The sequence below is a fragment of the Polypterus senegalus genome, chromosome 13 (genome assembly GCF_016835505.1).
Source record: "Polypterus senegalus isolate Bchr_013 chromosome 13, ASM1683550v1, whole genome shotgun sequence".
NCBI lineage: Eukaryota > Metazoa > Chordata > Cladistia > Polypteriformes > Polypteridae > Polypterus > Polypterus senegalus.
Window position 1 is genome coordinate 94,599,783 of NC_053166.1, and position 16,548 is coordinate 94,616,330.

General features: G+C 38.7%; 1 protein-coding gene across 8 annotated transcripts in view; it reads right to left on the minus strand.

Annotated features, from left to right (window-relative positions):
* The window catches only part of syt3 (synaptotagmin III), a 155,905-nt gene that overhangs the window by 23,053 nt on the left and 116,304 nt on the right, over nt 1–16,548 (minus strand). For all 8 annotated transcript variants that reach the window (XM_039774765.1, XM_039774764.1, XM_039774761.1 and 5 more), the window contains 5 exons: nt 8,593–8,811; nt 8,278–8,398; nt 7,965–8,136; nt 4,550–4,679; nt 4,350–4,438 (listed from right to left, as the gene is read on the minus strand). In XM_039774765.1, the coding sequence (XP_039630699.1) occupies nt 4,355–4,438; nt 4,550–4,679; nt 7,965–8,136; nt 8,278–8,398; nt 8,593–8,811 (726 nt within the window). In that variant the 3' untranslated portion in view covers nt 4,350–4,354. The remainder of the gene's footprint in view (nt 1–4,349; nt 4,439–4,549; nt 4,680–7,964; nt 8,137–8,277; nt 8,399–8,592; nt 8,812–16,548) is intronic.

Below are 16,548 nucleotides of genomic sequence, written 5' to 3' on the forward strand. Positions count from 1 at the left end.
GCTGCTCTAAAATTTAGGCAAACTTCGCAATCAACTAGGGCAGGGGTCCTCAATCCCAGTCCTGGAGAGCCGCAGTGGCTGCAGGTAACTCTGCTATGTCAGGTCATTCTCATATCCTAGATTTTCTTTCCCTTTCTATCATGCAAATGATTTGAAGGCTAAAATGGACGAGTAATTTTTAGTGCTTCACTTTTTTTTCTTCATTTTTCTTCCAAGTATTTAATTAAACCCAATAGTGCAGATAAATACACACAGGTGTAAATGTAAATAAGCCAAATGGAGAAATGCTGCTCTCTCTTGTCATTTGCATGTTATTGATAATAAGGAGCAATTAAAATAGCTGTTTAAGACAAAATTAAGCAATAAGGGCTCAAAATCACTAAAGTGAAGCAGAAGTGTTACTTTAGCAATAAGTGCTTTTTATTAAGCAACTGGGTTGGAGCAAAAACCTGCAGCCACTGCGGCTCTCCAGGACCGTGATTGAGGACCCCTGAACTAGGGTGGTAAAATTAAGGGATCTGCCCTTTTTAAACAATTAGGACCCTGAATAATGAACACTAAAACTCAGTACAACTGTCTGACTCTCATTAATCCTACTATATTGTTTTAGATATTAGATATACAGTTTCATATACAGTAATCCCTCCTCGATCGCGGGGGTTGCGTTCCAGACCCCCGATAGGTGAAAATCATGAAGTAGAAACCATATGTTTGTATGGTTATTTTTATATATTTTAAGCCCTTATAAACTCTCCCACCCTGTTAACATTATTAGAGCCCTCTAGACATGAAATAACACCCTTTAGTCAAACGTTTAAACTGTGCTCCATTACAAGACAGAGATGACAGTTCTTTCTCACAATTAAAAGAAAGCAAACATATCTTATCTTCAAAGGAGCGCCAGGAGCAGAGAATGTCAGAGAGAGCGCTCGCAAAGAAAAGCAAACAATCAAAAAATCAATACGTGCTTTTAAGTATACAGAAGCACTGCGATAAAGCTGCATTTTGTAGAGGAGCGTCCGTGTCCTATGTGCAAACAGCCCCTCTGCTCACACCCCCTCCATCAGGCAGAGAGAGTGAGAAAGATAGAGAGAAGCAAATAAGCACCGCGCGGGAAGCATATCTTATAGCATTGAGGAGTTTTAGTTAATATGTAATACATGCTCTGATTGGGTAGCTTCTAAGCCAACCGCCAATAGCATCCCTTGTATGAAATCAACTGGGCAATCAAACTGAGGAAGCATGTAACCTAAATTAAAAGACCCATTGTCCAGAAAGCGAACCAGCGAAAAATCTGTGATATATATTTAGATGTGCTTACATTTAAAATCCGCGATAGAGTAAAGCCGCGAAAGTCAAAGCGCAATATAGCGAGGAATTACTGTATGTGTTTTATATATTATAGTATATATACATATACAGTATAAAATGAAGCTATCATCAAGAAATGAACCTATTTATTACTATGTTATATTATTGCATGTTGTGGTCCCCGGCCAATGCCCAGGAGGACCAGAGGAGGGCTTGTGCCTCCTCCAGACCGCGAGGGGGTGTCCGTCCTGGTTATGTTGGGGGCCTCGGGTACAGGGCTTGGAAGCCCACCCCTGTAGGGACCCGTGGCCACCGTCAGGCGGCGCCCCGGTGCCGGAATATCTCGTGTTGGACCCGGCTGGGACGCCCAGGAGGACCAGAGGAGGGCTTGTGCCTCCTCCAGACCGCAAGGGGGCGGTCGCCCTGGTTGTATTGGGGGCCACAGGTAGAGGGCTTGGAAGCCCAACCCTGTAGGGGCCCGTAGCCACCGCCAGGCAGCGCCCAGATGCCTGAGGAACCCTGGAGCCCAGCACTTCCGCCACACCAGGAAGTGCTGGGGGCAAGAAGACAGGAGACACCCGGACGGCTTCCGGGTGCACAGCCAGCACTTCCGCCACACAGGGGTGTGTCCAAGAGGGAGTTCCAGGAAGCAGCTGGAGCCCATCCGGGTTCCCATATAAGGGGCCGCCTCCCTCCGGTCATTAGTGGATGTCGGGTGGAAGAGGACAGAGCTGGAGACAGGACTGGAGGCGGTCGAGAGAGGCACAGTGACTGAGAGTGTGGCCTGGACTTTGGGGAAGCGGTGCAAGAGGCACTGGGGTTTGTGCACATTCTAATTGTAAATATTGTAAATAAATAGTGTGTGGTGGAATTTACGATGTCCGTCTGCCTGTGTCCGTGTCCCAGTTCACAATGTATATATTATTATATTCGTGTTTACACTTTTAGTAAATAAAATATATTCAGTTTTAAAATCTATCCATTTTCCTAGCCCACTTAACCAGAGCAGCAGCTGGAGAGGCTGCAGCCTATCCCAGCAAGCACTGGGTGTAAAGAAGGAACAGTCCCTAGTTAATACATACACACATCATACACCAATTTAGCATCACCAATCTACCTAATCTGCATGTCTTTGAGAGAAAACAGAAGTATCCGGAGGAAACTCGCACATAAATGGGGAGAACATGCAACCTCCATACGCTCTACAAGGAAGTTATTTATAGACATAGTGTCTATAAGGATAGCACATTGACACAATTAGTCCTGCTGTCCTACTGAATAGGAGACTGGATTTAAATCCTGTCCTAGTCAGTGTCTTTGTGGAATTTACGTGTTTTTCTAGTGTATGTGAACTTTTTTCCAAGCACTGTGATTTTCCTCATTCTGCTACATTACTTTTCAACTTTAAACTGGCATCGAGTGAGCATCTGTGTGTTGTCATGCAAGCATAGGAGGGTCATCATTTAGGTTCAACTAAGTTATGTAGTACCACCCTGGGATGACAGAGAGCACTGTCACTAACAGTCTTGTCTCATTTTACACTCACAGCCTCGATAAACTGCTCCTTGAGGGCAACAAAGCCAAGAAAGCCCTGTCTCTTCCAGTTAATTTGGCATAAAAAGGAGACGCTCCCAGAAGGTGGCGTTTCATTTCAGATCAAACCAGCCATAGTGAACACAAAAGAGAGAAAGAGAGCGCATCCCTAAAACAACACTAATTCAAGGAAACAGTCCCAAGCAAGCAATACCAAGAAGCACATGTTTTATTTAAACTTCTCTTTTTTTGTTGGAATGAAATGCTTGTTTAGCCTGGTTGGCTTTTGCCCTGCCTCATCATTCACGCAGCTATAGTGTACTTGTAAGTTTGGCCTGTAATGGACTGGCACCCAATTCAGGGTTGTTTTCTATCTTGTGCACAATCATGCCAAGATAGGCTTCATTCACTAGCACTTTAAAGGATGTAAATAAAATGAACTGAGGAATGGATGAGTGGATGGGTTCATATACTGGGCATCGTTTCATAAATACAATGTGCAGAAGTATGTTGTAGGTATTCAATAAATTGTGGATTCTAATATGTAAATAAAAGGAGCATCATTATTTACAAGGCAATATTCGTTACTTGAGATGACACTTTCTCTGTTTTTTAAATTGTATACTAGGTGTCATTGTTCTGCCTTGCACAAGTTGATAATTAATGAAGCTAGACTCCAATTATAAGCATAAGTACATACTAAAATGGATGGAATTATGATTCTGGCTCCTTGATACTTATTCATACCTTATATAAATTGTATACTGTATAAGGAGCTCAAACTGTAGTCCAAAAATAAGCCTTTTTTGCATCATTTAGGGAGAATTTCAAAAAGGGTAGAGTGAGAGGAAAACAAGAGGACACACGCTAATACAGCGCATTGCCATACCAACCACATGATGAACTAACTCAGGACCCCAGGTTAGGACCCGAGTGCAGCCATGCAACGGGTGACACCTCAGCACCACACTAGTTCAGATGGAGTGGAAACAGTGTGTGGTTTTTTATGGCGGCTGGAATGCTAATTCTGCCACCAACCCCCAGGTTTTTCCCTGTAGGGTGGAGGGCCTAAATGCAGGGCTGGATGCAGATTAACGTCATACCCAGGACAGAGCAATTGCAGGTTAAGGGCCTTGCTCAAGGGCCCAACACAGTTGAGTCACTTTTGGCATTTACGGGATTCGAACCGGCAACCTTCCAATTGCTGGCACAATATCAGAATAGTAAATGTGAAAATAACACAGCTTCCAACAATAACACTAAAATATGTATTTACAATATCTGAGGCAAAATATGGGAAAATTGGAGAAGTAGCAAGAAAGAAGAGTTTATCATTAAAAGGTAATCAGAATCTGTGAGTAATATGCACTCTTTAAAGGGCACTATAACAGGCAGAGAATGAATAGCAGCCAGATGGACAAGGATCTTCTGCAGTCTGAGAAGCCAGCCACCTGTAAAACTTACTGTATGTGATATGCTGATAAAAAGGATATTTTGCAAAATACCTGTTTTACTCTGAGTGCGGACTTTCCACAATGATGTGAGGTTTTTGGGTAGTGCTACTTTTTGTCACGTAGCTGTTCATAGTTTTCTCCTGTGTCAAAAAAAAAACAGGGTGGAGTTAAATGAGCTAGAGGTACAGAAGGGGACAAGTACATATATTAAGTTAGATTAATGTATATGTGCTTAGTTGCAAAAGAAATACCTCTACAAGTTGGTGCCAGTGCTCTATGGGCTTCCTGGGATTGGCCAACATTCCAACCCAATGATCTCTCCCAGGGCTGTCTGCATCATGTCCAACACGACACATTCCAATTACTTCATTATGACCAATGCTACAAAAAATACAATTGTATTATGTGGTCAGAGAAAAAAGTAAAGAAAAAATAATCACACCATGCAAGGTTGCTAATTCCCATTTTTGTTTGATGCTCATTTTAAAAGACTTTATAAACCTGAATTATTTGCTCATGTGTCTTATGCAAGAAGAAAGGGAACTCCAAAAAGATGTAGAGCTTTGATACTGAAACTTTCCTCAGGTGAGCCAGAATAAAGATATATGAAAGCTTCTATTCATTATAATTTTCAACTTAGAGTTACCTTTTGATTTAATTAGAAGATACAGACTACCCATTAAAGTGAACAGTAATGTTCAATGCACCTCAACAACATACCCCCACCAACAACATACACAAAATCCCAGGATCTGTACCATGTGGAGTCACATAACAGTACACATAACAGTACAGCACATGAGGCTGACAATGAGTAGTGAGATGCAACACTGATCTGATACCCCAAACATCAGTCCTTTATTTTCCAGCATCCTTTATTTTTAGACCTATGATGCTGTGGCGAGCGGCTGGGGGCAGTAGCCAGCCGGGACACCTGGAAGGACCAGAAGGGGGGCTACGCCTCCACCGGACCATGACAGAGTAGTCGCCCTGGTTGGTTTGGGGGTCACAGAAACAGAGCATGGAAGCTCAATCCTATAGGGGCCCATGGTCACTTCCAGGGGGTGCCCAGATGCCTGAGGTGCTGGCGGAAGGATTACCAGGGCTTCTGGGTGCTCAGCCAGCACTTCCGCCACACCAGGAAGTATCGGTGGAAGTTCATCGGGTGACACCTGGAGCACGTCCGGGTGAACATAAAGGGGGCTGCCTCCCTCCATTCAGAAACTGGAGTCGGGTGGAAGAGGACGAAGCCTGGAGGAGACAAGTGGAGGTGGTCAGAAGGAGAGGCATTGAAGAAAGAGGCCTGGACTAAAAGGTGATTGGTGCTGGGGCACTGGGTTGTGCATGGCATCTGTAAATAGTCAAAATGAATAAACGTGTGCTTGGGTGTAAACCATCGGTGTCTGCCTGTCTGTGTCCGGGCTGCTTTCCACAATGCTTACAATTGGAAATATCTCACCATATAAAGCTCGCACCCCTGGTATACCTTCAACTTCAAACCTGACACATTACTTTGTTACTGAATGAGGTGACATGTTGATGGTTAAAAAAAACATGCAATAGATGCTGAGGTACAGTATGTAGTTTTGTTCTAAGCCTAACCTCCCTTAGCCCCAACATCATAATAGCATGAAGAGGCATTTCATCCTCTCACAAAGAAGAAGTCTAAGTGAGTAGTGGCCAAAAGTGTTGTATAGCCAAAATCATCAATTGACAGTCCATGGGCTAAAGAAGGTACAAGATTTTTCTTGCCCCAACTTTTTTTTTTCTAAAACACTGTTTTGATTTACATTATAATTATGTAGAATCCTCAGATTGTCAGTCATCTATATAATCAGGCACATGCAGTGAGTTTGAAGGGGGAAGGTGCTAAATTTAGGTTAACATAACACACAAGGCACAGGAGAGAATTTATAATGAAATTAAACAATTTATCCCAGATCTGCTTTGGTTATACATCACTTGAATTTCAACAAGGGACTGTGGGTATTATTCCTATTATTTAAAAACAGTGGGCTGTTTAAAGAGTATGCTTCAATATTTGTGGTGTTTTTTGGGTTTTGAAGCCAAAGTAATGTTCATTAATATAACTAAAATGTACCTATTACAGGAGAGAATGGGATTCCATCTGCAGTTACATCTGTAATTACTGTAGGTACTGTATGATTAGTCCAGCTGTAAATTATTGAGATCATCTGAATCAATTCATTCTTTTAAAAAACAACTAAACACTCATTTGTTCAGGAAAGAATTTATCTTAGCCTGACTTTCTGACCCTTCTTTTTTTTACTCTCTTTGTTTAGATGCTCGGGATGATTTGTGTTTCAATCAAAAATTCATGTTATTTGTCCATGGGTTTTCTCATAGTACTGTATTTGAATTTTTGTATTTTATTCTGGATTATTTTCTCTTATTTTATTTCAATACTTTGTATTTCCTGTATTTAAGTTTATTTAGTGTTTTATGCAGGTAGTTTTAGTATGTTTTATATGTATATATAGGGTGGTCCAGATCTAATTATGCAATTTTCATTATAACTTGTTAAGTTTATTACATAGAAAATCACCCGAAAAATCCCGGACCATCAAGAAGTGTGCGAACTGACGACATGAAGAATCATCTTTGCGCCGAACTGGAATCGTCCCCGCATAAATCAAAGTCATCCAGACGATCTGGATCTGCATGATTTGATCTGGACCACCTTGTATATGTTTATATATATGTTTTATACCCCCTGTTGTTCTTCCTGAAATAATAATAATAATAATCCTGGATTAGTAGAAAGGTAAAACAATAATGGATTCATATCACTTATGTGCAGGATCTTGAAAAAAAGGCTGTTTTATTTGAATCATGAAAAAGTAGATGAACTTTCAATTGATAAGTTTGATTTCATATAAGTAGTCCTAGTGTTAGAACAAAGATAAAAAAGAGGGAGAGATTTGGAATATTAAAGCATCAGGAGTTTGCAATATTTGAAATTTGAATGAATGGACTAGTCCATTAAATATTACCACTCAGTAAGTGTTATTATACAGTAAATGTCACATACTGTACCTGAGAAACTAATTGTTTGGCAAACCAAATTTGAAAAAAGTGTTGCTACAAAACCACTTTTGAATAATTTGAGTAAATGAAAATACTCTGAAAAATCTTGATATATGCTTAGCACTAATATTTTTTGGTTCCTATACTGAATGCACCAATCAATAAAATTAGTACATGCACATGGTAACATAAATTTAGTCGTTTCCACATGATTATACAATTCTGTACAATACACTATACTGAAAATTTCCCAGGTGATTTGTTGTTACATTACAGCAACATTACATTACATTAAATTACATTACAACATTACAAATGAAATTCAGCCCCTCAAATCAGTTACTAGATGCAGGGCATGTGGTAGGCCTCCCCTTCCAAAACAAAGCTTAAAAGTGACACTTTGAGCAAAAAGGGCAAATATTCAGGCATCCTTAACTTCCCAAAACCCATAGCAGGGCACTGCTGTTCCACTTTGAATTATGCTCTAAAAACATTTCACTGTATAATTATATACGTATAAAAAAATTTGATGACCCCCTACTTTATAGGAAGAACATGATCTTGTTTTATACATATAATTCTAATTTCCTGAAGATTTGGTTGTCTATAAATACGTACCAGTCGTAATCCATTACTGCAATCACTAGGCTGACATGGTCAATATTTTCATTTGGAATGTCAAACACTAATGCCTCGTTATATACTGGGTTCAATGTATTCTTCTTGATGGATGTTTTCCTCTTCTTTAGTCTGCGGCCATCACAGATTAGGGATGCTTTCACATAAGGATCTGTGAGAAGAGTATAGACATATTGTAGTGTGCCACAAAAAAAAGAAAGATACTGCTGGTAAGACATTTAGAAGAAATAAAAAAAGATAGAGAGACTCAAATATAGAGCAGTAAAATATGTATAGCTGCTGTGTTGCTTACCTGAGAAACCAGTAAGGTCCATGGCTTTAAGATTGGTGGCCTTGATGATGGTGACAGTTAAACGACCAGCTGTAGGGAGGTAGCACAGTGAAAAATTGACCTCTCCCAGGTCAGCCTTTTCCTGAATTAAGCCAGAGAAAAATATTAGAGAGAGAGAGAGAGAGAGAGAGAGAGAGAGAGAGAGAGAGAGAGAGAGAGAGAGAGAGAGAGAGAAAGAAATAGTGAGAGTGAGAGTTCAATAGAAAGATTACACGCAAAAGAGACATGCAAGCATTTACATTTAAAACAATTCTCTGGCAGAGTTTCAAGACTAACCGCTGTTGCCTCCACTATGTCTCGCCAAACTGGCTTTTCATCAGGATTCTCACTGAAGTCCAATAGATTATCCACAACTACTTGGCCAATCAGGTCATGCCGAGAAAATCGGTCAAAGTCATATACTGAGAAGTGCAACTTGCGATTCTGCAGTTCAGCAAAGGGGACCCCAAAATGGAAAGTCTCATTAAAAACAGGATTCAAGGTCTTTCTGTGGACCTGAAAGTAAATAGAATGGTGTTGAAAAAATAAATAAATGCTATCATTGTCATGCCAGACAGAGATAAAGAAGCAAAGTTACTGCTTTATGTTAACAACATCTGTGATTACATGTATGGCAACTTTCACCTGTCCTGTTCCCTGATATCAACTAAGCAATGCAAAAATCCAGAAATGTAAAAAAAATGAGCAAAGGACAGAAACCAAACACACACACAAATACTTGGTAAAAGATATAGCTTGCACACATTAAAATACTGCAATATCAAAATCCAGAAAACTAGATGTTCATATTCCAACAGTCACAATCTCTGCCTTGTATTTAGTGACACAGGACATCTGCTCACTCCCAGGCAAAAAGCACCTGTGTTGGGCATAAATGATGTCAATGATGTTATATTCTAAAGGTTCAAATTATATCTAATTGTTTTTATTTTGTGCTGCAAAATTCTGCCGTTGCTCACATTGCTCAAACACATTGTTGCAGAGAATGACTGAGGTTATTAATCAAATGATCAAGAATTTTAAGAAAGATTTGTGTACAGTTGTTCCATAGATCAGAACCAATTATTCTGCTTGGTGCTTCAACCATGCATTTCAGTTTATATTTGTTTCAAAAAGACAGGCTAGAACAAACAATTGGAAAAGCAGCAAAACAAATACAGTCTTAAAATTTGACTGACACTGGAAAGGTCAAAGATGAAAGAAAAACTTTCCCACTATAAAACCCTCTCAATTTAATAAATGAAATAAAGAATTCAGAATTACTAGAGAAGAATCAGGAATATGAAACTGAAAATTAAAAAAGGGCTTCATTGCCCTTTGTACAGATTTAGTGTTTTTTTGTAATGTAAGATGGGTTGCAGTATTTCTGTAATGTAAATGTACACATTCCCCCAGCCTTCAAAACAACAGCCAAAGATCAAATAGGACAGATTATGCAGTATGATGAATATATGTAAAGATTAAAGTTTCATTTGTCTGATTTCTAATATTCTGTACATTTCTAAATTTCATTGATGGTAATGGATTTCTATAAACATTTCTTTTGATCTTGTTCTATAACAGCCTTTCTTATTGCATCATTACTTTAATTACATTATCCATGCAAAATTCTGGAAGTAACTGTAAAATGTTTTAATGACTGGTACTTTAAATAGCAGTACTTATTTTTACCTCATTTTGTTTGATCTGAGATCTTACTGAATTCAAATTAAGTATCTTCTTGGAATCAATACCAGAAAGGAAAATCTCAAAATTAAAACACATAGCAGAGAAGAGATGCCCAAAACCATATTTCTGCATGTTCAGTGACCTCATTAATTTAATTAATATAAAAAATTACCCTAGTTTCTAGATGCCACTCAATCCCTATTAAAGAAGAAATCCCATGATAGAGTATAAATGACGACATCCTACCAGGAGGGTGACTGGAGGATGAAAAATGGACAAATGGGAGAGAACAGAGAGGAAGAAGGGGAAGCTAAAGAAGTAATGTAAGGAGAAACAGAGGAGGCATGAGTTATGAAAGATTAGGTAGAGGAGAAGCACAAATGAATCTCATTGAATATATGCAGACATTACAAGCTGTAGGTTTTCAGGAAAAAAAGTTGTGTCATATGTACCAAAAAAAGGCTGGACTTTTAACAATAAAATGTCTTCCTTAAAATTCTTCTTGTTAGGGGTTACCCAGCCAACAAGAAGCTGACAGTGACAAGGACACCACACCTTTGGTCATTATTGGGCCTATGGTTTAAGATGGGAACATACTGAACTGTACTATACCTTTTAGATAGTGTAGGCTGCCTTAAAAGAAAAACTGGACTTTAAATCCCATTAAAGCAAATAGCAAATAGAAGGCTCAGACATGCATGGATGTTCTGGTCTTGTGTTAACTGAAGGCTCCCCTGGCCTTGGAAGGTAGTGACTCTCAGGCATGGTTAGATGTGACTCCAAGAATTGGTGAAAAGTTGTGAAAGTGAGAAAGAGCAGGGAACTAAGTGGGTGCTTTTTGGTACTGGAAAGTTGGGTTAAGTGGATGAGCCAATACATTTAGGAGACAGGTATTCTGTGGTTTAGTGGTTTAAGTGGTTTAGGCAGACTTCAAGCTACAATTATTTGTTATAAACCTGCTTATTTGTGTTTTCCCTGTGCTCACCCTTCCTTGTAGTTTTATATTTAATAAAGAAGCCCTAATATCATATGCATTATAATGTTATTTTTAACCCACAACAGAGAAGTGGTAGGAAGAACTGAATTTCTTTATTTACAGTATAGGTCATAGTACCACCTTTCCACTTTATTTTCATTTAACACATTCATCAGCTGAAAGTTCCACCAAAGTTATAATTTTTATAATTGACAGTTTAAGGCATAAGGACATTATCCTTTGCATGTGTTGGTTTTTGCTCCAACTCTGGGATGAGTTATTATTTTGATCATGGAAAGTGGTTGTTATATAAAGTGGAAATAATTCATTTTCTGTCATTTCAATAACCAGCTTGCAAATGTATTCATTTAAATGTAGTTACATATACAGTATAAACATACATATATATCTCATACATATATATATATATATATATATATATATATATATATATATATATATATATATATATATATATATATATATATACTGCTCACAAAAATTAAAGGAACACTTTAAAGAAACACATTAGATACATCAGTTCTCAATATGAAGTTGGATATCTATACAAATAACGACAGGGAACAAAAGGATGCCAAGTCTTTTAATGGAAATAAAAGTTTTCTGCCTACAGAGGGCTCAATTGTGTAGACACCCTAAAATCAGAGTGAAATGAAGATGTGGCAGGCTAGTCCATTTTTCAAAAACTTAATTTCTGCTACTCAAAATGCTTTTCAGTATCTTGTGTGGCCCCCACGAGCTTGTATGCATGCTTGACAACGTCGGGACATGCTCCTAATGAGACGACGGATGGTGTCTTGTGGCATTTCCTCCCAGATCTGTATGAGGGCATCCCTGAGCTGTTGTACAGTCTGAGGAGCAACCTGGCGGCGCCTAATGGACCGAAACATAATGTCCCACAGATGTTCTATTGGGTTTAAGTCAGGGGATCGTGAAGGCCATTCAATTGTTTCAATTCCTTCATCCTCCAGGTACTGCCTGCATACTCTTGCCACATGGAGCCGGGCATTGTTGTGCATTAGGAGGAAACCAGGACCTACTGCACCAGCGTAGGGTCTGACAATGGGTCCAAGGATTTCATCCTGATACCTTATGGCAGTCAGAGCACCATTTCCTACGCAGTAGATGTCTGTGCGTCCCTCCATGGATATGCCTCCCCAGACCATCACTGACCCACCACCAAACTTGTCATGTTGAACGACGTTGCAGGCAGCATATCGTTCTCCTTGTCTTCTCCAGACTCTTTCACGTCTATCACAGCTGCTCAGGGTGAACCTGCTCTTGTCTGTAAAAAGTACAGGGCACCAGTGGCGGACTTGCCAATTCTGGTGTTCTAAAGCAAATGCCAGTCGAGCTCCACGGTGCTGGGAAGTGAGCACAGGGCCCACTACAGGACGTCGGGCCCTCAGGCCATCTTCAGGAAGTCTGTTCCTGATTGTTTGGGTAAAGACATTCACACCAGTGGCCCTCTGGAGGTCATTCTGTAGGGCACGAGCAGTGCTCAGCCTGTATATATATATATATATATATATATATATATATATATATATATATATATATATATATATATATATATATATATATATATATATATATATATATATACACACAGAATTACTTTATGCTAATAGTTTTTGGTTAAGATGCCATGTAAATAAGCAGAAACTTGGTGCAAGGAAGTATTACTGACTCAATTATTGCTTAGTTGCAACAAACATATTAACCTGATGTAGAATGTAGAGTGGTAAAGGAAGCAGAGATGTTCATTTGATTTATCTTTGTTTAGAGCTCTTCTCCCATTTTTCTTCCTTTGCCAAGGCACAAATGACTTCTCTTTATAAATAACATCAGAATGTCTATATAGGCATTGCAATATCACAATATTTACTTAATAACTCCTCGTGACTTATACAAATCCACCCTGATTATTCTCAGATCTGCTGTCAACTAATTAAGATTCCACTGGCACGGCTGGGTATTGCATTTGCAGCTCTTTGAATAACCTAAATTTCTGCACTGAAGAAAACAGCTGCCAGGTTTAGAAAAGCTAGCAGCAAGCTGTGAAGCAGTGGAGAATTTCTAAATATACATTGTATTTCCCAGATGCAAAAGTTGACTGAGGACTGAAATGATTTTAAAGCCCAGGAGTTCGTCAGAGACACTGGGATTGACTAGAAAGTTTCAAAAACCATAGCTCTGCCTTTTTCAAATATGTTTAGTCAAATTTCTCTAAACCAGTGTTGTGCCATTTTTCCCCAATTCTTGATGCATGCTGTTTTCTATCAGATAACTCAGTATAAAACTGTTAAGCATTTGAATACATCTTTCCAGAATGGATTTCTATATTACTTTGTCATTAAAATAGGTATTCTCCAAATTATGAATTATCAGTCCCTTTAAGATATGTTTAGACACTTGATCTCAAGTGCTTGCATTAACCCAAAATTTTTCTGAAGCACTAAGCTAACTGAGCTACTGTACCTTTGACACCTGGATGTATCCATCCCTACTTCACCAGCTCCAAACTCTTTATTTTCTCCTTGAGATGGCTTGTGCTCTCTCTGTGGATCTGCTACTCTTTAATAACTTTCTGCATAGTCCTCATGACTGCCTTATTTTAAGACACTGCTATGACCTGAAAAGCAGACCCAGTAACACATTAAACAAATATGCCAGTATTTCCATGTTTAGAACGACTTGCAGACATTAAAGCTAATACTTTTCAAAACAACTAAATATGTCAGGCATGATAAATAGGACAAGCCCTTCTCCTTGGACTGTATGTCAGATCATGCTTTACTCTTTTACCTATGGAGCTTCATTACAATTTCTGATGTCTTCATCATCTCTCTGACTGCCTACACATTTGCTCTTTATATTTATCAAGAAAAGAATATGTAGTAAAGGGCCTAAACTACTTCTTCTAGCATTCTACATATTAGCATCACATAACACATGAATTGGCTCCAGCAGATCCCCGTGACCCTGTAGTTAGGATATAGCGGGTTGGATCATGGATGGATAACACATGAGGTGGCTATTGCCTACACTTTTGATTTTGAAAATATTTCTTGACAGCACCCTTAATTTGGAAAGCCCAACAAAAAAAATACCTGGAATACCTGCTTATGCTGTGTGATGTGTTGCCTTGTTTGCTAAAAGTAGGCAGGGAGCACAGAACAGGAAAGGTGTTGAGTATGGCTTTAAAAGAGATAGAAAAAAACCTGCATCGTAAAGGTTCTGAGTAGTCTAGAATTAAAAGATTTGAATGGAAGGGGTATTAGTATATGTGTGAGAGAGAACTATGAACTGTATAAAGAAAACAGACCACCCTGGCTCACCAATGAAACCTCGGAATAAAAACAGAATTGGACCAGAAATGGACTCAGATAATAAAAGATTAAAACTGTCTAGTCATGATGTAACTATAATGTTTGGAAATTTGAAAATGAAGCAATGAGCTCAGCATGAGTGTTATATTGTTCGTTAAAACCACAGCAACAATATCCTGTCAAGTAAGGCTCAAAAAAGTTAAAATTTTGAACTAGGGCCATTTTTATTACTCAAAACCTTGTCAAGTACTGCCCAAAAACTTAAAGTCTTGAACTGTTATGCTTTAAATTAATTAACTGACACTTAATCATAAAATGTGTTTAACTAAAGTATGAAACTTAGGACAAATGTAAGTGAGTGAAAATAAAATTAGAAAAAAAGAGCTGTTACTTAAACTCAAGTGTGTTAAGGATTATTAGACATAAAAGAAACTGTGCATGTCAAAAGAAGCACTATACTATGTCAGCAGAGAAAGTCCTGGGTTGGTCATAGGTTAAGTATGAAGTAGGAGGTTCTGAACACATTTTAGCAAAAAATTTTAGAAAAGAACCCAATGAGATTTGAAAGAAACAGAGGTTGCCTTGAAGATAGAGAGGAAGTTCTGAATCTGTGTGTCATCACTGCTGAAATGTTGTAAGAATGTTACTTCCTTTATTATGTATATGTTGTATTGAATGTGTTATGTGTTATCTTTTTATTGTATTATTTGTGATTTAATAAATGAAGTCTTTTAATATTAATTTGGTTTAAATTCTTACATTATACTGATCTCACAGGTTCATGTGGGGATGGGTGACAACTTAGGGATTACATTGAAGGACTAAGCAAGATTTAGGATGTTAAATATGGGTCGGTGAGACAACAGCCTGTAACAAGTAATCAAACCTCTTAAAGTATAAAAACACTGTGCACTAGAATCATAGATTTGGAGCAGTAGGGTGGACCTTAAGGGGCCTAAGATCACCACTGCTTCTACATCTCACTCCTTAGCCTGGGAACGAGAGATGGATAACCTAGGTATCTCTACAGACTCAGATCTAGACATCTGGAAGGAAACATGCAATGCTTAATCAGAATGCCAGAGCACCGCTGACTCAGCAGGTGTCAGGTATGTTCAATCTTCTGTGCAGGGAAAGACAGAGATTATCACAATTTAGTTGTAGGACAATAAGGAATGGCTCATGGCTAGAAGAAATGGAACACTGTTGCTTTTTAAAGGCAGACAGAACAAAATTCTGCATTAGAGACATATGGTCTTTTGAGGGCCGCAACAGACTTAAGGGGTATGAGCACACTTCTACTGGGGAAAGGGGAGAGTGGGTTATATCCTAGTAGCTGGAAATGACACCTGGAGGGGATGTCAATCTGGGAATGTGGCATTGAGCTATATGATTAAGGAGGAGAGTTAGGAAGTGTTTTTGAGCAAGGGTGCATTGGTGAGACAAACAGATTAGTCTTTTGAGAGAGATTGGTACCAGACAAGGATGCCCCTTGCTTTTTGCAATTCCCATTGAGCCACTGGCATCTGACATATGAAATCCTGGAAAGGGTGTAAAGATTGTGCTCAACAACACACTTAAATTGTCGTGAGCATCATCAGCATAACTAGAAAAGCTGTTTATAGTAACTGTTTAAACTCTTTAGAGTATCTGATAGTAGTATTTGGGAAAAGAAACTTTGGTAGAGTTCATTCTGCTTAATGAGGCTTGCTGGCAGCTACTGCTGATACTGAACAATTATCTTGATATTTTTATTTTTTGGCTTCCTGTACACTAATTTTTCCATCCAGATGAAAGTATGAGGCATGAAAGGGGGAAAAAAAACTAACATTCCATACAGCTTATCAAACATCTCAAACCCAAAACTTGGAATGTATAAGGGACATCATTAATAAAGTGTCAAATCCGACTGCAGCGACATACTGGTACTTACCAAGGGCTTTAAAAATAAAACAAACTGGAGATCAGAAATCCAGCTACCTGCATTGTTTAACTTACATCATTGATTAGATACTAACCAGCAAGGTTTTTTGAGTAAAAGCAACCTCTACTGTGCTCATGTGATTGTCTTCATAAGTATCCCTTTGCTTGCCTACTGGAATGACTCTTACAGTTACGCAATCCCCAAGTAACTTGCCAAAGCACTTTCCTTTATATCTCTCTTTTCTCTCTTTCTCTGGAGCAAAACCCTAAACCTTACCTCCTGTTAGTAGTCCTTCATCTTAGCTCTCTTCT